The 21,634-nt window shown below is 46.4% G+C and overlaps 5 protein-coding genes and 1 non-coding gene across 10 annotated transcripts; 4 read left to right on the forward strand and 2 right to left on the reverse strand.

The window, feature by feature from the left end:
* Positions 1–219: 219 nt before the first annotated feature.
* Positions 220–981, reverse strand: LOC133905027 (uncharacterized). Its single transcript, XM_062346719.1, has 2 exons — positions 781–981; positions 220–708 (listed from the first exon to the last, which is right to left on the reverse strand). Exons 1-2 carry the CDS (start codon positions 968–970, stop codon positions 440–442), a joined length of 459 nt encoding a protein of 152 aa, XP_062202703.1. The 5' UTR covers positions 971–981; the 3' UTR covers positions 220–439.
* A 1,501-nt stretch (positions 982–2,482) lies between these two features.
* On the forward strand, positions 2,483–5,116 carry LOC133904268 (endochitinase A-like). Its single transcript, XM_062345727.1, has 4 exons — positions 2,483–2,839; positions 2,952–3,138; positions 3,884–3,950; positions 4,690–5,116. The coding sequence occupies exons 1-4, from the start codon at positions 2,566–2,568 to the stop codon at positions 4,813–4,815; spliced, it is 654 nt and encodes a 217-aa protein (XP_062201711.1). The 5' UTR covers positions 2,483–2,565; the 3' UTR covers positions 4,816–5,116.
* Positions 5,117–7,691: 2,575 nt separating this feature from the next.
* Positions 7,692–11,527, reverse strand: LOC133905026 (biogenesis of lysosome-related organelles complex 1 subunit 1-like). Of its 5 annotated transcripts, none has more exons than XR_009907546.1 (5): positions 10,869–11,527; positions 10,513–10,718; positions 9,999–10,107; positions 8,734–8,973; positions 7,692–8,386 (listed from the first exon to the last, which is right to left on the reverse strand). XR_009907546.1 is itself a non-coding variant. In XM_062346717.1 (4 exons), the coding sequence occupies exons 1-3, from the start codon at positions 11,245–11,247 to the stop codon at positions 10,018–10,020; spliced, it is 675 nt and encodes a 224-aa protein (XP_062202701.1). In that variant the 5' UTR covers positions 11,248–11,527; the 3' UTR covers positions 7,692–8,386; positions 9,999–10,017. The 5 variants fall into 5 exon arrangements, 3 of the variants coding, with proteins under 3 accessions (XP_062202701.1, XP_062202700.1, XP_062202699.1); XR_009907545.1 differs by having other exon boundaries at positions 9,991–10,107; XM_062346717.1 differs by lacking the exon at positions 8,734–8,973.
* On the forward strand, positions 7,916–9,520 carry LOC133905028 (cationic peroxidase 1-like). The gene is made up of 4 exons (XM_062346720.1): positions 7,916–8,125; positions 8,206–8,397; positions 8,720–8,885; positions 9,135–9,520. The coding sequence occupies exons 1-4, from the start codon at positions 7,916–7,918 to the stop codon at positions 9,518–9,520; spliced, it is 954 nt and encodes a 317-aa protein (XP_062202704.1).
* Positions 11,528–18,565: 7,038 nt separating the features above from the next.
* Positions 18,566–18,647, forward strand: TRNAS-UGA (transfer RNA serine (anticodon UGA)). Its single transcript has one exon. It is a non-coding gene; the product is annotated as a tRNA-Ser (tRNA).
* An 81-nt stretch (positions 18,648–18,728) lies between these two features.
* On the forward strand, positions 18,729–21,588 carry LOC133904401 (uncharacterized). The gene is made up of 6 exons (XM_062345904.1): positions 18,729–18,990; positions 19,373–19,502; positions 20,182–20,417; positions 20,614–20,811; positions 20,896–20,955; positions 21,200–21,588. The coding sequence occupies exons 2-6, from the start codon at positions 19,409–19,411 to the stop codon at positions 21,356–21,358; spliced, it is 747 nt and encodes a 248-aa protein (XP_062201888.1). The 5' UTR covers positions 18,729–18,990; positions 19,373–19,408; the 3' UTR covers positions 21,359–21,588.
* The last annotated feature ends 46 nt before the right edge of the window (positions 21,589–21,634 follow it).

Here is a 21,634-nt window from a genome sequence, read left to right on the forward strand (position 1 = left end):
CAGTATATAGATAGGAGGTTGAAGTTGAAAAACCACATGGTTATTGTTATGGCTGAGGGTGCAGGACATGGTCTTATTGCTCAAAGCATACCTGCTGCAGATCAGCAAGATGCATCTGAAAATAAGCTTCTTCTTGATATTTGTCTGTGATTGACTCATAAGATTTAGTTATATTTCTATTAGTATTTTTCCATTAGACTACAATCCATTTTAATTTCACCTTCTGTAATTATCATTGCGTCGACATGCACTATAAGTCCTTTTATAATATCACAGCATAAATCTGTAATTTAACAAAGCCGCGCCCTTTTCTAGTAGATATCTACTTCTTGTCTTCTCCGGCTCCGGGAACCAGAAAACCATCCATCCAATGCTAGCTACCGGCTGGCAGCTGCCCGTCCTATGGCAACGCAATGAATCGAAGAAGCTACTACCAGCTTCATCGCTCGTTCTCCTGGCCGTCGGCGTCGGTGGCTGCCGGCAGCTGCGAGTAGAACTCGTAGTCCAACCTGCTCAACTCTTTCTTGCTGCTGCTGCTGCTGCTGCTCTTGTTGTAGTGGTGCGCCAGGGCGGCTCCTCCGAGGACGGCGAGGGTGAGCGCCTGGGCGTGCATCCTGGCGTGGATGAGGCGCAGGCTCGTCGTCCTCTCCGGCGCCCTCTTCCGGCTGTAGGCTACCGATGCGCCAACCGCCGTCGCCCACACGGCTCCTGCACCATGCATGGATCTGACAACTTATTTTTGCACATCGATCACAAGGCAAATTGCTTGTGCTCACTTACCGATGGCCGTGAGCTTGTGCTCGTCCACCCAGGACTGCACCGACGAGCTCATCCTCTCCATCAGACGACCCATCTTCCTCTGCTGTTGATGCTTGTAAGCTGATTGCAAGGTGGTGGTGGATGGGATTGCAATGCTAGCAGTCAGCTGGGTCAGGTACTTGTAGCTCAGAGTGGAGGGGTTCTGTGCCATCGAAACCAGTGGCCCGGCCGCCCGGGCTTCTGTTTCGCCCAACCAGAGTCCTCCTGCTCCTGGTTTCCCTACTTCTTGTGGGCTCCGACCCCCAGGTTTTGTTTTGCACAACCTTATCCACATCATGTTCCCTGACTTCAGCTACAGACATATGGGCCATGAATAGCGTCCGGGACCCAATGTCAGTGTCACATGTCGATATTTCTTGAGTTGCCGTGAGTGAGTGATTCAAAGGTTAGCACACCATCCACTGGTTGCTTTTCCTGGAAATCTTGCTGGGATGAAATCAGCAAACTAACAACAATTTTGCCCCTCGATTCTTACTTTCTTGTTGCCACGTTCCAGCATCAACGGGTGCACCATTTCTTTTCTTACAACTGCGCGTTCGTTTTTTTTGTAGGGAGGTGCTAATCAACAATAAAATGATTTTGGTTACGGTCAAGAGTCGTTCGATGTCGATCTGACAGTCCACAGCCTGCCTGGTACTGTCTTTTATTTTACCTCCGTCTATTCTTCTCTCCCAACAGACTCGCTCCACTGTGCTGCTCGTCTCTTGCACTATCTTGCCGACGCCCTCCTTCACTAGCTCACTATCTTGCCCTCACGTCCATCACCACCACCGATTTTCTCTCTCCCACAACATCCCTCTGAGCCTAGCGCCGAAGAAAACACCCACGAGAAGCAAAATCGTGTCGGTGACACTGTTGGCTATAATCTTTGATAATTTCAATCGATTGAGATGTAGCAAATGTGTTTTTTTTTATCAAGAGTGTGTTAGCTAGGGATATACCCGTCACTGTTCGACGGTGGCGGTCCTCTATGTGTGGCTTTGCGATGAGTCATTATTTAACCAGTCGTCAGAAGCTAAACCTAGGTCACAGGGTGTTAGTTTCTATAGGTGTTGTTCACCTCCTATTTGTAGAAGATATCGGCTAATGAGGAATCTTTGAGATCGTCTTAATCCATGGTGCTAGGTATTATGTATTGATATTTTTATCCTTAAGTTTTTTAAGAGGGCACATAGAAACATACACTTACTCATGTACACCACACTTATACACATGTGTGCTCGTCCGTACATACGTTAGAAGTGGCTAGGAGGCTTGAGACCTTCAGTACACAGAAATATATAATACCACTAAACACGCACACGTGTATATACCCTATTATAACCTAACCTGGACTCAATCCGAACGCGAATGAGCATCTGCATGGAGCAGAGCTTGAACACAAGCGGGCTAGTCGCACTCCTGACGACTTACCAAACGAGCTTCGACGGGCAGCGGGAATAGCATGGGGGTGAGAGGCCTCTTGCCTCCAGGGTCCACGCTAATTAAAAGGTTGACTTAATTTGACCCACCGTGCAAAACGTCGGCCCACCAAAATATCGGAGCACGTGGGTTGGGTCAGAGGCCCATCTCAACCCACAAAGGGAAGCCCAGCCCAGCCCAGCCCATGAACACATTCGTTCTTCTCCAACCTTCTTCTCTCCTCTCCTCTCCCCAGCGGCGCTCCTCTTCTCTTCCCGCTCTCCAAATCCAATCCAATCCAATCCCCTCCCCCCTCTCCCTGTCCCTCAAGCGTGTGCGATCATAATGAAGCCCACCACCAGCACTGCGACACCACCGGTCACGCCGGCGCCGGCGCAGGCGGAGCCGTGTAGCCACACGTCCGGCGCCACAAAGCGGCAGCGGAAGGCAGCGGCGGTGCCGCTGAGCGACGTGACCAACCTCCTCCTCCCCGACACCCCGACCCCAATCAAACCCAGGAGGACTGGACGCCGGCCCCTCCCTCCGCCCTCCGACGCCTCCTCGACCTGCTCCTCCACGGCCTCGGTCACGCCCGCACCCAAGCCTTCTTCCGCCGCCGGTGAGCCCGCCGCGTCCCCATCTCTGCTCAATCTCGCTGTAACTGGCTGTGGTGGCGGCGGCGTATGCGATCATCCATTGGGAGAATTTCTAATCCCGCTCTTAATTTGCAGCCCTCGAGGAGGAGAGCAGTGTGGTCAAATCGGTGGCCATCTCCACGGTTTACAAAAGGCGCGGGACTACTGAGGCTCAATGGAGGGTAGGGAACACCTCCACCAGCAAGGGCAAGGCACCCGCTGCTGCTGCTGCTGGGGCGGCGAGCTGCCCCCCTCTTGGAAAAGCTACAAGGAACAACAACAGGTGAGACTACTTTGCTTACCTGAGGCTAGTACAATGTCACCTGCGTTTGGTAAGATCAATTCAACACCTGCAGCGCTAGCACCTACCCGCTGTGCAATTGATTTTGTGATTCACATACAGTTAGCTTGTTGCTTGGCTTCGGGAAAGTGACATTAGGGTTTGGACCAATCATCATTGCCTCTAGTTTGTGTGGAAACAGGATAAGTACAACTAAGTTTTAAGAATGCAGATTCCTAATTGTCTGTGTGATATCAGGTTATAATTGGAAAGGGCAGATTGATATCATAATCACAGAATCACCATCCTTCAGATTTATACATGTTGCATAGCTTACAGCATAGTCTCATTATCCTCTTATGCGCAAAATTCAGTTCAATAGCACTTTTGAGTAACGAGAGTTCAAGCCCTTACCCTTCCATTCTGATCCGAAATTTTTCCATTTTGATTGTTTTTAGATGTTGGAATCGCTATGATATTCGTTATCTTAACTGCTTGCATGCCTTTTGTAGATTGCAAATATATATTAGAACTAATTTGTGCTAAGTCTTTCACATTTCCGAGAGAATAAAGTTACTACCACATCATCTACTGTGTGTCTGTTAAAATTCACAACTATAGCCTGTGTGGTATTCAGGACTTTGGGGTTTCTGTGGTCCAGATATGTCATCCATAGCCTATGATTACAGTATGACTGTATGAGGTGCATTTCATTTTACTGAAATACCGAATCACGCTTTTCTTTCAGGAAAACCTCTATGGATCAGGATGCTCGGCCCATTTCTTATTCAGCTCCTTGTCATGAAGCTAAAAAGGTAAGAAGCGTCACAACCTGAGTGCATTCCCTGCCTAAGGACTGTACCAAGTTTTCTATTGTTAAGAATTAGATCACGGTGCTTTTTGAGGAACTGCCATAAGCTGGTGATTATGTTCAACCTTTGTCATGTGTTAAGATGTAATCAGTAAATCTGTAATAAGGTATGTGACTCCGTGTTAATGTCTTGTCTTCCATGCTCCTCTGCATAAATGCACACTGAAACATTTATGTGATACCGCATATGAAAATAAGATGACACAAATATATCGAAGGTTAATACTGCATTTGTGTGATGTAATGCTGCTATTTATGATGGCCATAACTCCCAAGTATAATATGCATCTTTAGAAACAGTTAATGGATTATCTTGCTTTGTGTCATCTGTAGAATTGATTATCTTGTTTTTTTTTTGTCTCAATGTAAAGACCACATTTAGGCCCTGTTTATTTGTGCTTCTGTTGGCTTTTGCTTCTCAGAAGCTAGACCAGAAGCCCAAACAAACTTCATGTTTTTGCTGACTTCTGGCTGTGGTTTCTGAGAAGTAAAAACAGTCTTTACTACTACAGAAGCATGAGAACCCAAACAAACAGGGCCTTAGTACATGGGCTAGGGGTATGAAACAATGGCTAGGGTATGTAGAAGCAGCTTTCTAGAATGACCTAAAAGGTGAAATTCTTTAGAATGCTGGAACAATGGCCATCATTTGTGCCTTTCTGATTGCTTGCATTTTTAAACAGAAGCGACCCTCTTCAAGCACACCCAAGTTACCAGAAGATTTTGTCAAGAAGCAGAGAGCGTACTTTGCAGATATCGATGCCTTTGAACTGCCAGAGGAAGAGGTCTCAGAAACTGACCTGGAGTGAAAACTGAAGTTGATCCATTGGTCCCTCAAATATATGGCCTTTTCTGTACAGAAGTATACTCGAATTACTTTTACAATGTAAGTGCGAGTTATGGTAGCAACATATAGCTCCTGTAACACGAGGTGGTGTAACTTAGTGCTTACTGTTCAATGCCCCACTAAAGTTCCTTTTGTCCAAGCTTTTAGTTGTAGCATAGTAGTGTGGTAGATACTGAGACGTGACAACGAGGGAGCTTTGACTGTTTGAAAATGATGAGCTGCTTAATACGGTACTAATGACTCGATCTTTAGCTTGTATGAAAGGTGCTAGTCTGGACTATACTCGATCTTTCGTTGAAGCTTCTTCTTATGTTGCTAATCTTGGCTTTGTTGTATGATACACGAAGCCATTACAAATGTATGCCCTTGCATGATATCTAAATCATGCTTGGCAGAGTGGAAACTAAGCGTGCCATTGAACTAGCGTAGGCTGTTGAATAATCGGTTGGATGAAAACCAAACATTGCTTTGTTTGTTGGTTCTTGATAAGAGCATGTATATCCATCCGTTACCACCTCTATTAGACGCAAGGGTAGTTAGATCATCTCTAACAGCTACCTCAAATTTTCATCCTCAAAAATACTATTACAGCATCCTCTATCACTATTACAGCGTCCCTTATTTTTTCATCTCCAGCAGCTACCTCATTTCCTATCTTCTACTCCTCTTTTTCTCACTCTGGACCTATCTGTCAGCCTCTGTGAACAGTGTTGCTACAGTAGTCCGCAAAAATACAGACCCACTCTCTCTCCGCACACTGTAGCGTCACTGTTTTTGCACTGTAGCACTGGATGAGGTATCTGCTGGAACGCATTTTTCAGTGCTACGGTACTTTACGGAGTACTGTAGCACTGGATACTGTCTTTGCTGGAGTTGGTCTTAGTTAGCTTCATCTCTTCCTTAGCTATTTGTGTTGTATTTCTTAGCACCTGTTTATATGTGTTAATGTGATTTAAAATATTTAATTTTGGTACTAAAATGAAGTTTAGCACTTAGTAGCTAACCTTAACGTTGATACCATGCATTCTAGCCTTAGCATATATACTTCATTCTTTAGCATCAATGGTAACTCATTTCTCTTTCTCTTAACTTCTCCTTAGCATCAATAGACGTACATGCTCTAAGATTCCAACTCGGCAGTTACACTCGTAGTCATGCTGCAGAACTGAATGATGGCTATTTGGTATCAGGATTCAGAAGTGCTCCTTGTGTGCTTCTTTGTTTGCTTCAATTGCTTGGACTTGCAACTGCTCCCATTATGTCCACCAACAGGCATAGAATGGATTGGCGGCCCCTGTGAAGATTTGTGAAATCAAACACAACTAAAAGGGTTGATGTTCCTTTGTAAGTTTCTTCAAAAGGAGCAGCCGTTTTCTCAGTTTCTGACCAACTGCTCCCACTCTGAATATATCCAATCCAACAGCCTGACTCCACAAGCATGCATCTAATTATGTATGCCCTGCTGATTGCATGCTTCTCTGACTTGATAAGTCAAATTATTCCCTCTGAAATGAAGTACGTTATAATTTCAGTGACATATTGCATCTTGCCTGGTACCTAAATAACTATTACTACAGGTATGACAAGAGTCAACTTACACTGATCATTCGGTGAACCTGACCTCATGATCCAACTTAGAAGAGTGATAAAAAAATAGATCTAGAATGTTGGATGGAGCGTAATGGTCGCCATCGTGCATCACTTCATTGGCATACACCATGGATCCATGCAACGACTGATCACTATCACTTTCGTAATGCATGCCCGCTCTCTGAGCCTTTGGATGCGGCTGCCATTCTCTGAGCTACATTCGCACAACAGTTCTGGAGGAAGCAGAGTAAAAAAGAACAGCGCAAGATTGAGGTAAATGAAAATAATAGCAAATGAACGAACACCATTTTTTGCGAGGAAAATGAATGGAACACCAGACTGGGCATTCCTATAAAGAGTTTGCGAAACAAACAAACAAACAAACAAAAGGAGAGATTTTACAATCACAAGAAGCTTCCAAAGTTTGGGGGATTTCCAGACATGGAACATGAAATTGACTATTAGTTTTCTTAATATCTTATTAACACTCTCATTCTTTTCGAGAAAACAAAGGATCACGAATCGCCAAAAGTGGCTAATTGCGCCCAATTCGTTGACAAAGCAAGATTCGGCCCCAAATCGAAATGATTTCACACCTGAGCTTATGACTAAACTGATACTCAGGCTTCACTCATATGTACAACCACTCCAATCGAGGCCACTTTTCGACCCAATACTTATGACTAAACTGTTTTGTTCACTTTTCGACCTTCATTCGCCAAAATCCATCTTAATGGGTTGCCTGTCAAATCTATGCCAAATCATCATCCACTCAGCAGTGTATGGCAGTGTAACAGTTCCTAAATAGCTAAATGTCATATTTTACTTTTGGCACAAGTTATTCTTTCTATAGATCATATAGATGTTTACGAACCTATCAGAAAGAAAACAAACAAACAGTACAGACGATTGATAAACACAGTCAAACTTTTCTCAAGTAGGTAAATCCATAACAGATTTGGCTAAATTCTACAGTGAACTACAATAGCCACACTGTACGAGAACAAGTCAGATATCCATAAATAGGTTTCAGCCAGTAAAGAGAACAAATAATCCTCTAAGAGGAACTCAAATTTGCCACCATATAACAATAGAACACCCTCTTAACAGATATGGTCAGACAGAGGATATTCAAAATTTTAAACATAAAAGACCTCCCTTGTATGAATATTCGCTTATGTCTTTTGTCCCCTGCCAAATTAGGACTAAGTTTATTTGACATACTAAGCCACAGAATGTACCAGTCAATGTAGGTATGCCTTTGTCTGATCATATCTGCTAAATACTTCAATGCACTTTCAGATTATAGACCACTCCACTTAGCCTGATGAAGAAAATATAAATAAGAAAATACAAAGAGTATTCAAAACCACTTGTATAAAGTGAGAAACTTAGCATGTGCACAAATTCTGCCTATAAATATCTGTGCACATTGACACTGGCCAACACACTACTCTAAATCCCTGAACAAAATGGCTTCCTCTAAACCCGTCACTTGCAGTGTCCTGGCCTTGTTCTTTGCTACAAGCTTGGTTTCAGCTCAGCTTACTACAAATTTCTATGACAAGTCATGCCCAAATGCACTGTATACCATCCAAACAACCGTGAGATCTGCAGTGGCAAGGGAGAACCGCATGGGCGCATCATTGCTCCGCCTCCACTTCCATGACTGCTTTGTCAATGCAAGTGCCCCCAAACCTGCATGTATACTTCATACTTCACATCTTCTGGGTTACTAACCATGGAAATCCTGACCATGCAGGGTTGTGACGGCTCAGTGCTGCTTGATGACACCCCAACCTTCACAGGGGAGAAGACTGCTGCTCCGAACAACAACTCCCTGCGCGGATTTGATGTGATCGACAACATCAAGGCACAGCTTGAGGGGATCTGCCCGCAGGTGGTGTCATGCGCTGACATCCTCGCTGTGGCAGCACGCGATTCTGTTGTTGCGGTAAGATGAAAAAAGAAGAAGAGAAACATGTCAAATTAGAGGTAACAAATTGAATGTAAAAGTGTTTATGGATGTGAACCAGAAGGAACAACCCTCAAGTAGTGTTTGCCTAGTATTTTAACTGAAATGATGATGGAAAAACTCTATGTTTAAGAGATTATGATCAAGTTGATAATCCTAGACCTATACAAGCCTCAGGAAGTACTAAATTAGAGTCAACATTCTATAATATTCAAAGATCCTATAGCAACTGATTGACTTAGTGTGTTTCATGCATTCCCATACAAAACAATAAAGTAATAGTTGACCATTTATGTTTCAGCTAGGAGGGCCTACTTGGGTTGTCAGTCTGGGAAGGCGGGACTCAACAACAGCAAGCCTAGATGCTGCAAAAAATGACATCCCTGCACCGACCCTTGACCTTGGTGATCTCACGAAGTCCTTCTCAAACAAAGGACTGAGTGCATCTGACATGATTGCACTCTCAGGTACTGTAATATCGCAATGCTTTTGCCATCCAAATCATGTGAAGACAGTTTTTTCTTCTTTTTGTATGCAATGACATATGATAGAAACCTGTCATGTAAAATTTATCCCAAACATTAATCATTGCCGCAACTTGGTTACTTATTGAAAAATATAACCTGGTATTACCAAAAGTAGTCCAAGCCAGATTTCTTCCTTGAATGCCAACAATACTACTGTTGAATACTGACATGCAACAAAAACATTGCCAGGGGCTCACACTATTGGGCAGGCCAGATGTGTCAACTTTCGCAATCGCATATACAGCGAAACTAACATCGACACATCCCTTGCAACATTGCTGAAATCAAATTGTCCAAACATGACTGGTGACAATAACATCTCCCCCCTTGACGCCATGACACCCTATGTTTTTGACAATTTCTACTACAAGAACTTGCTCAACAAGAAGGGTGTCCTGCATTCTGACCAGCAACTGTTCAATGGAGGCTCAGCAGACTCCCAGACTACCACATACTCTTCAAATATGGCAAAATTCTTCACCGATTTTAGTGCAGCGATGGTTAAGATGGGCAACACTAGTCCCCTCACTGGATCAAGTGGACAGATAAGGAGAAATTGCAGGAGGGTAAACTAGGACTCGCATTATTTAACCCTGTGCCGGTATGTGGTTTAGTACCTTGTAATCTTTGTTCAAGGGAGAAGTGTCCCTTCCCTAATGCTGTAGTCTTCTCGAAAATGTATTCACTGCTTTTGAAAGCATATATTTGAAAGGAATAAAATAACATGAAGGACGTTTTGGCACAGTGATTGGTATGGCCTTTCAGTGTTTCAGCTACCTATCTTGAACTTGTAAGCTCATGGATAACAAATTGTTCCGATAATAACACAAGAATAAAACCACTAGGAAGACTTGCTTAGATGGAGTGTATTTCGATCATATATCATCACTTTGAGTTGAAGGAAGCAGAGATGTTACTCAAAGTACAAATGCATGGCAAGGATTAGTTTTACAATTTTGTATGGCAAAACAGGAAACAGTTCTATACAGGGGGTTTACACTACAGCTCGCATAATTCCGATCAGAGCATGGAATGAAATGAATACTTCCTAACAGTGTGATTGCAGGCAGAGTCATGACTGATGAATGTTGCGTATGGCTGCATTGATGCTTTTACAGTCAAAATCCATAATCTTCATCCAGTTCTCAAAATCTCCGATTTCCTACAAACATAATAAAACGATGGATGCTTCAGCAAAAACAAACGGAACACAATATTGGATTCAATGCTCAGTGTCATGGATTGATAGTTGTACCAAAAAAGAAAAGAAAACAAACCAATAGTTAATAATAGTCACCTTTCTTGCTTTAGCGATCAAAGAACGGCAAAGGTTATACAAGAAGCTTAAAGTAGCAGTTACAGCGTGATAAGAAGTTCAAATTTAGTAGTATCTGTGGTCGTTCTTTTGTGCTAGCACACATAATGGTAAGGTATTAAGCGTATGTAGTCTGAACTGCTGCCAGAACTAATTTTTTTTAAGTATGGAACAAACTGTCAGAACAAAGATCATGGACGAGTTATATGCAAACCAGCGAATTTGACAAGAACAAAGATCACGGTGAGTCACCTTGAGGACTGAGTTGATTGCATTGGTGGCAGCCAGCCACTGATCAGTCTGCTTCCTGTACCGCCCGATAGTACCGAGCAGCGCGCGTGCCTCAAGCTCAATGCGCTTCTCATTCACGAAGAGATCCTGCACCCCGCCGTCGACCGTGTCCACGAGGAGATCGGCGACCCGCACTGCGCTTCGCAAAGCATCCTTCTTGGCTCTCTCTGCGCGCGCGTACGGGAAGAGAGGGTCATTAATCTGTGGGCGCATTTGAGCAAGACTCACAGTAACGGTCAATTAAGGAGAAAAGGTTGAAACTTTGCATCATCAAATCAAATCGGAGAGAAGTGAGAGAAGAGAAAGGGATGGGGCACCAGTCTGTTGGCGTTGGCGGAGGGATTGGTGGCGGTGCTCATGAACGATCTGGAGCAGCGCCTCTTCCAGATCCAGCTTCCCACCCGCCGCCGCCGGCGCTCGCTTGGCTCCGTCCATTCCGTCCCGTCCCCGCTCCCTCTTCCCTCCAAATCGGCGCCGTACCGCCGGTCGCCGGAGCAATTCCCCTTTCGTCTCTCTCTCTCTCTCTCCCCCTCTCTGTGGGCCTCGGCCCAGGTAACTGCAATGTCCCAAAGCCCACTCCAACCAAAACCAAAAGAACACTGATCTCGACCATGGCGGGCAGCACAGGAAGAGGGAAAGGCGGGCCAACCCGGACGCGCGGCAGCGATGGCGAGGGCGGCGCGGTTGACATGACATTGGCCATTCTCCACGGAGCAGCGGAGGCGACGATGCAGGTCGACGTATCACAATTCACAAGTGCATGTGCATGGGACTGGAGGAGGAGATCCAACTCTTCCACGGCGTTATCTTTATCTCAAGTTGAAGCTGCAGTAGGCTGTGGTGATCAGAGAGGAGGCGTACATCTGTTACAATGATGTTGGAGTTCCTTCAAGGCGAGCAAGCATAGATGCTCCAGCCAAGAGATGAAGCTTGAGATGGCCTCTGCCATGGTCGAAGTGACCTGTGATCCAAGTCTTTCTACCTATTTTGCGATATCTGTTGCTTTTGTGCCCTTAGCAAATCCACCACCTATTTCGCTTTGATGTATGTGCTCACTAATTCCTCGAGTCGTTTAATATTACTTTTCTTTTCTACGAGGAACTACGATAGGCTAGAGGCCAACCCAACGTTATTTTATTGCTTTAACTTATTGCAAGTATACCAAGAGTAAGACTTTACAGTTTAGTTTTAAGCATAAAATAATTTATGCCAATATCTAGTTATATTTTCTAATATTAACTTTAAAATAGTTTAAACAAGGTATATCTAAGATTTTCGGTCCTATAAGGAGCTACATTTTACTCTATGATCCCTATCAATGCATCTGGTATACCTTCAGTACCACTTAGCTTCTGACAGATCGAGCTAGCAACCTCATCATACGGACATCTAGTCCACGCACTCACCTATCGATGATACACATGCCCCGAGTCTAACCAAGTGAGGTTATTACATTGTATGTCCATGAGTATTCAAATAGATTTACACTCTACAGAGGTTGTACATTGTACCCACATGATATGATCAGCTTCCATTCATTGCAAGCGGAGGAGCGAATCATAACAAGACACTTTAATCACACTTCTTTACCAGACTATACTACGAGACACTCCAAGTGCTCCGGACCTACGCAAGGGATGCCAGGGTACCACCTTGACCTTCGTAAAGAGCCTGGTTCAATAAACACTCCCGCGGAGCACCTAACAAATGCTTGGGTTCTCATTGCTCCTTTGGCCTCCTAGTAAAATGTCTAGCTTGGTCGGGAGATAGAAAAGTCATTTCCTGTCCATAACAGGACACATGGTTGCACTGTGGTGGTTTAGCATGATAACACAATGATTTAATCCTTTATACGACCAGGGTAGGCATCTTCAATATTGGCAACGAGTACCATACAGGTAACTTGAGCCCCCCAAGAGCATCATCACCGAATGACTACTTTACCTGCCCCTGCTAAAATAGTTTTCATCCTTTTTACACACTATCCGCCATATCCCACACGATATCAAGGATTCCACAATCATCAAGGATCCATAACATATGAGATGAATTGATACTCAATGAAGCGACATCTCCGAAGAGATGTATTCCATAAGCGACATCTCTAAAGAGATATATTCAATCATAAGCATGCTAGATATTAAGGCATCGTCTGATGTTAATATAGATGATGATAGGTAATCCTAGGGTGACATGGATTCAGGTTAATGACATTTAATGCTTAGCAATTATTTGATATAGGATTTAACTACTGCAAGCAGTTGAAATAGCATAATATATAACACATGCGATAATAACTCAAGTTTTAAGTTGATCAATTAGATTATTGAAACTTGGGATCAAAATGATCAAGGAGATAGGACTTGCCTTCTTCGAAGTCTTCTTCTAGTCCTTGACCGAAGTTAAGATCCTCCGGGTTCTCCACGAAGTCCTCCAGTTCTGCAAAGCGTGATTTAAGATTAACGACCACCTAAGCTAGAAGAATCAAATATCACCAAATTGAATACCAAATGAGTCATAATAGATATCACACTATGATATAAAGATAGTCCTCAAATTTAAATGAAATTAGACGAAAGAATTACCAGAATCAGAGTCAGACGGAGAAGTTATGACTCTCGAAAGATTAATCTAAAAATAAATCAAGAAAATCCAAAATGTTACTATTCATAGGTGGGCCCATAGGTGGGCCCACTGAACAGTATTAGGCCAGGGTTAGATTGGATCTGGGCCTAGGCTAGAGCTGGATTGCACAGAGCTAGACCTACATGGGAAAACGGCCTCGGGCCTGCAAGCTGGGCTACTAGGCCGGTCCGTTAGCGGATCGAGCGATGGCCTGCTTGGTTGGGTTGTTATCGGTGACACGGGAATCGGAGGTCTCCGAGTCCCGATGCTAGAACAGCAGAGTGCAACGTGGCGCCCTCCCTCGGGGGTTATCTCCCCGAGGTGCGAGAAGATCAAGTTCGGGAGAGGGTGCTCGGGACCACGAACAGTGGTCCCCGAGTATCGGGAAGAGAGTGTTCGGGGCTGCAAATAGTGGCCCCCGAGCACTCAAGTTCCCCGATAATAAGAAAAGCCAAGTGCCGGGAGAGAGTACTCGGGGCCGAGAACAGTGGCCCCCGAGCACTCGGTTCCCCGAGGACCCAAACAGTCAGTGCCGGGAGAGAGTGCTCGGGGCTGTGAGCAGTGGCCCCCGAGCACTCGGTTCTCCGAGGACCCAAACAGTTAGTTCCGGGAGAGAGTGTTCGGGGCCGTGAACAGTGGCCCCCGAGCACTCGGTTCCCTGAGGACCAAGAAAGGGCATAACCGGGAGAGAGTGCTCGGGGCTGCGAACAATGGCCCCCGAGCACTCGGTTCCCCGAGGGCCTGAGAAGTCCTTCGCCGGTGGTCCCCACAAGGACCCAGCGGTGATGTGTCAACTAGTGAGAGGCCCGATGCTGCATTTAAGAGGGCGCATAGCCTGTCACTTCCAACCACTCCCCCCACGCCTGTTGTCAGTCCCTGTCACGACCTGGTAGGGAGGCGTGATGACATTTAATGCACGGGTCACATCGCGTATCATCCGACGCGCCTTGGGATAACGTCACAGAACTCGAGGAGCCCCGCCTGCCGCCCTACTGTGTCAGGCCTGCTCTGACCGGGCGGGCACGCCGGGCTGCTCGGTGGCTGCCCGGTGAGCCCTCCCCGCGGCGCCCGTTGAAAAACGGCATGATGACGAACAAGACCGGACGGGGGCGCGTTTTCAACCCTCCCCGTCACCTCGCGTAGCAGCTCATGATGGTTGCTTTCCATTTATGGTGCCTTAGAACTCGCGCTATCCTTTCTGGGCACGCTACCGCCCCGGCGGGTAGTTAAGCAGGGCGGGCTCCCCGGAGAAAGCTGAATCAGTTAAACCAAGTGGAGATCGACGAACCAGAAGACAAGTCTTGAAGAACAAGGAGCACGAAGCTCTAGACTAGATAAATATTCTTGTAACCCAGTAGATCCTCAGAGAGACATTCTCAGAGCATTTATAGCATACACACAGGAGTAGGGTGTTACGCTCAGTGCGGCCCGTACCTGTCTGAAAATCCCCTGAGCATTTACTACGCCCTGCATCCGATCATTCCACCTCCACCTTTATCTCATTTATTCCCATTTATTTCACCTGGGAAGCGGATTCAGAATCATCCCCCAGCCGAATCTCAAAGGGGTCCCTCCGGATCCCCGCTTGAGGAGTTCACCCTCCAACAGCTGGCGCGCCAGGTAGGGGGGTTGCATCCCTGAATCTGTTTTGTTCTCTGCAGAAAAGATGGCTGGTGGATATCGTCTCCAATGCACCGGCTCCAGCTCCAGTGAAGAAGTGGAGCCCATCACTCAGGAGGCCCCAGTTTCTGTTGCTCCTCAACAGCGGCAGCCACGATCCGCCCGTACAATGCTCCCCTCTCATAGGGACAATGTCGCTGGGCCCAGCAGGGCCGCCGCAGCCGTTACCGGTGGGCTGCCTAACCCTCAGCAAGTGGCAGACACTCCTGCCGCGAGATCCACGTCCGGACAGCGCCGGACGCCATTACGGCGCAGGTCGCCTTCGGCGACGCCAGTCCGGGGAGCGCGCTGCTTACGGCACAAGCGCTCCTCAGGCACCCACCTGTCCAGGCGGCGGGGAAAACCCCATAAGGCCGCTGGCTTCAGGAGGTGGCTGCCCTGGTGGGCACAGCTCACCGGCAGGTGCTGGTCGAAAGCTCCCGTGCCACCTCCCACCGCGGCGCAACCAAGGCCGATCCATCCTCAGGTGGCGGCCGAACTGGCCGGGGGGCCTCCAGGAGGAGTGCCACCCCCTGGCCATGACCGGAGCTCAGGACCTCCGCTTGCACCTAAACGAGCGGAGGGCTGCCGAAGATGCGCGCGTCACCCTCGAGCGCCATCGGGAGTCCCAGCACGAGGCCGAGGCAGAGGACCAGGCTTCCTCTATGCCGACCCAGGACCGCCGGAGCTCCCCCGCGTGTCGGCGTTTGCCTCCCAAGGGCGCTGCCCGCGCTGCGGGGTACGGCACAGGCTGTCGCGCCTTCACCAGTGAGCTCCGTCGGGTCAACTGGCCCACGAAGTTCAGGCCAGAATTGCCGGAGAAGTACGATAGGTCTATCGACCCCATCGAGTTCCTCCAGATCTACACCACCGCCGTCCAAGCGGCGGGCGACAGTGAAAAGGTGATGACCAATTATTTCCATGTAGCCTTGAGGGGCTCTGCCCATTCTTGGATTATGAACTTACCCCCAGGGTCTATTAGTTCTTGGGATGGTCTTTGCCACCAGTTCATGGCTAACTTTCAGGGCACATTCACGCACCCCGGCCTGGAGTGTGACCTCCATGCCGTAAAACAGCAGGAGAGCGAGACACTGCAGCGCTTCATACAACGCTTCAGCCAGGTCCGCAACACCATCCCGCGGATAACCCCCTCACGCCATCATCGTCGCATTCTGGCAGAGCATATGTCACAGCGAACTGGTCCTTATACGACCGAGGCAAGAGTCTCCCAGCAAGAATATCACAAAGGCAAACCTTTGTGGGGTACCTTACTCACCCTCGTCAACACTACTCTAGAGTTTTCCCAAGAACACAAGTTTACCCGCACACGCACCAAGCACACATCACTTCACATTTTTGAAAAGCATGATTAACATATGTAAACAATCTAGTTCTTTCTTTTGAGCAAAGCAATCCTAAGCATACTAGTAACAAGCATTCATCCAAACAATCATTATAGTTGATGTTGGGAACCTTTTAGGGTTTCAACGGAATAAAGGTAACAATGACAAGGCATGGGATAAACAAGCTAGGTCATAACTATTCTAGCATTTCTTTTAAATCACAACTATTAATTTAATCATGCATACTCATATTGTTTGAAACAACGGCTCTACGGGTTGTATTTAAAATCATAGGAGCAATATGATCAACGGTTGTAGGACTTGCCTTCGGTTGAAGTCCTCGTCTGCTCCTTCTTCAAACTCCGGGTCCTCGGGGTCTTCCTCGAATGCTCCTTCCTCTAATAATCGCAACAACGATAGATGCACACACAATCAATCAAACGATTAAAACAAGGACTAAAAATTTACAAAAATTATGAAATTGATATGATTGGGTAGATCTCGAATTTAGATGAATATAGGTGGAAGAATCGTTGAAAACGGAGTTAGGACGGAGGAGAAATGGGCTTCGAAAGTTTTACCGGGAGAGAAATTCTGAAAAAAAAAAAATGGGAGAATATTCCTGGAATATTCTGTTTGGGTCGGCTCGTGGCTCGGCTTCACGGCTCAGGATCGGGCTTAGCGGCTCGGCTCGGTTTTTGCTGCTCACGGCTCGGCTCAGCTCTCGGCTCAGCGGCTCATGGCTCGGGCTCGGCTTGATTTTGTCGGTGGGCTTCAGCGGGCGACTCGGATCGGCTAAAATGGGGCCCACCTGTCAGTTATGAAGATAAAAGAGAGAGAGGGGGGCCGGCCGGCTCGGCCTGGGTCTTCCCGATGGGGAGGGGCGATGGGTGGCGGCACGCTGGCGGAGGGTGGCGGTGGGCCTCGCGGGCCGGATCCGGCTGGCAGGCGGCCGGGGCGGTGGTCTGCGATAGGGCGGCGGCGACCAGCAGCGGGGAGGGTGGCGGCCTGGCGATGAGAGGGCGACGGAGGCCCAGGTACGCCCAAGGGGAGGGAAAGGAAGGAGAGGGAGAGAGAGAGAAGGGGGCCGGGGGGCTCACCGGCGGTGGCGTGCTCGGAGGGAGGCGGCGGAGTGCTCGGAGGGAGAGAGAGAGGATGTGAGGAAGGGGATGGGGGGAGTCTTGCACTGTTCATCTTCTTATATAGGCTAGGCTGGCTACCGGGCGGGCGCGCGGGGCGAGGCGGCTCGGGGCGCGAGGCAGTGGCACGGGGCGCGAGGCAAGGCGCGGGGCGCGAGGTCTACCGGCGCGGCGATGCGACGGCAGGCGCGGCACGGCCAGCTCTGGCAGGCGGGTCACGGGGAGGGGACGGGAGAGATGGAAGAGAGAGGAAGAAGAGAGAAAGAGGGAGAAAGGGGAAAAGAAATTAGGGATTTGACAGCAGGGATGAGAGGATCGATAAACGAGTACAAGCAAAACACGCAACATGACAGCAAAGCAAGCAGGTAGCAGCTAGGCAGAGATGATCGAAGGGCACATGACACATCAACAAGGTAACTCTCTTTGAGAGGCAACAAGAATGTCGACGCGACGTTGGGACCGAGATCATCAGCGGTGGCCTGAACTGGGTAACCTCGTGGGGTAGAGACCCGACTTAACGAGCATCTGTTGCATCATGTGGTCGATATATATTCTCTTTCTCTCTGTCCCTTGATGGCCATGAGCGCTAGCTTCTTTGCCTAGAGAACATTAGGATTTGCAATTACGACGGGACAACGGTGGCCGGCCATTGCTCCCCGTTCTTGCATCAACAAGAAACACATAGACATGGATAACAGATAAATTACATGTGCATTTTGGTACTACCAATGCTATACAAAAGTTAATAGAGGTGGATATCATGCATGCTCCAAGTTGAACACATGCATTTGGTTTCATGAAAATTAAACTAATTCAGAATATTAAAACACAAACAAGGGGGGTTATTGGTTGCCTGCATGAATGGATTATGACTCAGCGGATACGTATAATCTCAAAGAGAAACATATTTGGTTGCCTGTATGTACTGTTCCAACCTGATCCGAAGGATGTATACTATTGCATCCGCTCATACAAATATACTCACTTGTCAGTACCATAAAATCATCTTCATGCAAGTACCAATTAGAATCTCAACTCTTACATCCGCTCATACGACCTTAGATTCAGTTAACTAAACTGAAACTCCACTCAAAATATTCAGATAGATAAAAACAACCAACCAACACTCTTCTTTTAAAAAACATAAACCCACTCAGCCTACGTTTATGGTCTATATCAGCAACTAATCACATCATAGGTAGTAAGATAAATAAGAAATTATTTTAATTGTTCCTAAACAATAGTTCCGTCGATATGTCCGAGTGGTTAAGGAGACAGACTTGAAATCTGTTGGGCTTCGCCCGCGCAGGTTCGAACCCTGCTGTCGACGATAAACCTCTCTTTTTGCGCCTTTTTTTTTTTGGCAATGATTGGATAGTACTACGTACTACTTGGTAAGTCTTCACCGCCTGAGGTTGCTTCATTGCTTGGGGTGGAGATTTTTCCTTCCCTTTCGCTTTCGCTTTTCCTCCACGAACACGATTAACACAGCACGCATCCATCCATCCATATCCACCACGCAACTGACCAAGCCAACCGACGAACGAATCCGACTAGGGATTAATCAGCTCAGACGCCACGATTTCTCTCTGAATATACTATATAATTCAGAGGAAGATCACGCCGCCTCTTTCTGCTTCGCCCGCCGGCTTCCTGCTCCTCGATCCCGCAAGGTGATCTTTTTTGTTCCCTCTTCGTGAAATTGATCCGGAATTTTGACTTCTTCGCCTCCGGATTTGCGCCCCTGGTGTTCCTCTTCCTCGAATTTCTCGATTTGCCTCGTCTTCCGCGTTTCGCCTCACCTGCGTTTTGTTCTCGATTTGTTTTATCCTGATTTGACCAAGGTTTCTCTTGATTCCTTCCTTAATCCTCTGGCTCCTCCGTTTTCTAACTCCTGGATTTCGATCGGGCAGTCTCGGCTTTGTACACTGCTGCACTTGTTCTTCCTCGGACGAAATTTCTCCCCTTTTCCCTGTGCTGTAATACTAGTTGCATCACTAAAGATTAATAAACCGCATGAACATCTTATCATATTTAGTGTACACGGCATGGCAGGTCAACAAGCAAGGAAACAGTCACACACTTGCAACGATGATGGGGTTGAGAGCGCCGTTCTTTCTCCTCCTCTTGCTCGTCGTGGGCTGGGGAACTGCACAAACCGACGGTTCGCAAGACAAGGAATTTGGTACGCCTTACTCAACACAACAACCTTCCTATGCTATCATGTATGGGATGCTTGTTCATCTGCATAGTAGTAACACAGTCTCCCATATGCTGCAAAGCGAAATCATCATGACACTCTTCGTAGTGTTCCGTTAAAAAGGAAAAAAGATCATCTTTTGCTGCAGATTTTATTATGTACAGTTCTGTTATTCTTTAGGCAAAATGTGCACCTGCTGAGGGTACTCCATTCAGTTCAAGTTGAAATTGAGCATGTCTTATTTCCTGATCCTCTGTTGCCACCTACTGCTTGGCATCACTGACTGAAGCTTTATAATTAGTACTGCCTGATTGTTAGCCTACTTTGTTCAAGCTTTGGCATGGGTTCTACATAATTTGATGTTTCTCTGCATAGTATAATGCAAGGATGGCCATTATGGTCACAGCATACCCCCTTGAGAACCCAATTTTTACTTCTGGCATATCTTACTTCACTCAAATCTTAATGCTTGTTGTGGCCGAGTTATCTATGCAATGTATTTTAAGGCCTAGGTGGGTATGTACATGAGCACAGATAGAACCAAAGTACTGCATAATGTGGCCAGCACTTATTGTTTGTGTGTAAACACATGAAATGTCGCTTCCTAATTAGCGCTTGATCTTTTGACTGCAAAATTGATGATGCCCGGTTTATTCGTTTTCAGTTTTTCTTGATCTTGACACAACTGAGCTCCCGCTCCGAGATCCTGGCCCAATCTACAAGGAACAAATTACTTCGACCAAAATTCCTGTCCATCTCAAGAGTGGCAGCCCACTATGCTCAGCTTGTGAAAACTTCGCGAACGAAGCTGTCAGTTATCTCAGTGAGAAACAAACACAAGATAAGATCATGGAAATCCTTCATGATGCTTGTTCTCAGACATTCTCCTTGGAACAGAAGGTGATCATTTCAAACATTTTTGTTTGTTCTTACAATTAGGTGTACACAGTAGGTTTGTGCATAGTAGAAAAAAAATACTGGCGTGATTGCAATATATTACGAGCATAGATATCAGATTGCCTTACTACATGCCGTGCTGGGATACTCTGTTGTGTATGACTTTATAATTATCATTAATACTTTTCTATCTCTGCAGTGTGTTGAGTTGATGGACTCCTACGCAACTCTCCTGTTTGCCAAGATTACGGAGATAAAGCCAGAAGAGTTATGCAAACAGTATGGCCTGTGCAGGGACATAGCCTTTTTCTCTGGTGTGGGAAGCGACAGCACATGCGTATTTTGCCACCACCTGCTTGACGAAATTATGTCCAAATTGAAAGATCCTGATGCGGAGGTAATTGCTCTGCTTCAGCTCCATAGTAGTTCCTGTCTTGAGCTGGTCTTTCTGCGTCTGACATCTTTCATATGAAATCTGTAGTTTGAGATAATTCAAATTCTTCTCAAGGAGTGCAATAAGATCGAAGGTCATGTCCAGCAGGTATGCGATCTGTTGCTTATTCCTATGACCTCTTGATGTGTAATTTTTTTTTACCCCACAACTCAATATGCCAGATTTACTTCCCTGCAAGAATAAACCTTCTGAAACACTTGTAAAATGCTTATCTTTACAAAATTGTGCAGAGATATGAAAACTTACTACCAGGAACCGTTTTCTTCTTGTTCAGTTAATGTACGATAACTTGCAAGAATGGCATGGGCTAATCATCTTTCCTTGTTGGCAGTGCAAGAGACTGGTCCTGCAATACATTCCTCTCATTCTGGTCAATGGTGAGAAGTTCCTTGAAAAGAATGATGTATGCACGCTTGTCCAAGCGTGTGATGCCGGGCAAAAGAGGACAGTTAGCTCGTTCCTGGAGGGGGGGTTGCTGAGGGACGCATGATGCTTGGAAGGTTACACGAGTTGCGTAGCAATGGTGAAAATAGTGTGTCCAAGTATTTGTTGTACAAAAGGCTATAATTGGCTGTTGCCTTGTGCTCCTGCATTCTTTGCACCCCTTGTATTTTAAAGGGAGCGGTATGAATAGGCAACACTTTGTCAAGTTAGCCCGTATTGAATTGTACTACTGTTCCACTCTACTATGACATACCATTAATACTGCTTGTTACTTCATATTGTTTTCAGTGAACTTTTATCTACATCCATAGGGCTGAAAGAA

Source organism: Phragmites australis, chromosome 22, assembly GCF_958298935.1.
Source record: "Phragmites australis chromosome 22, lpPhrAust1.1, whole genome shotgun sequence".
NCBI lineage: Eukaryota > Viridiplantae > Streptophyta > Magnoliopsida > Poales > Poaceae > Phragmites > Phragmites australis.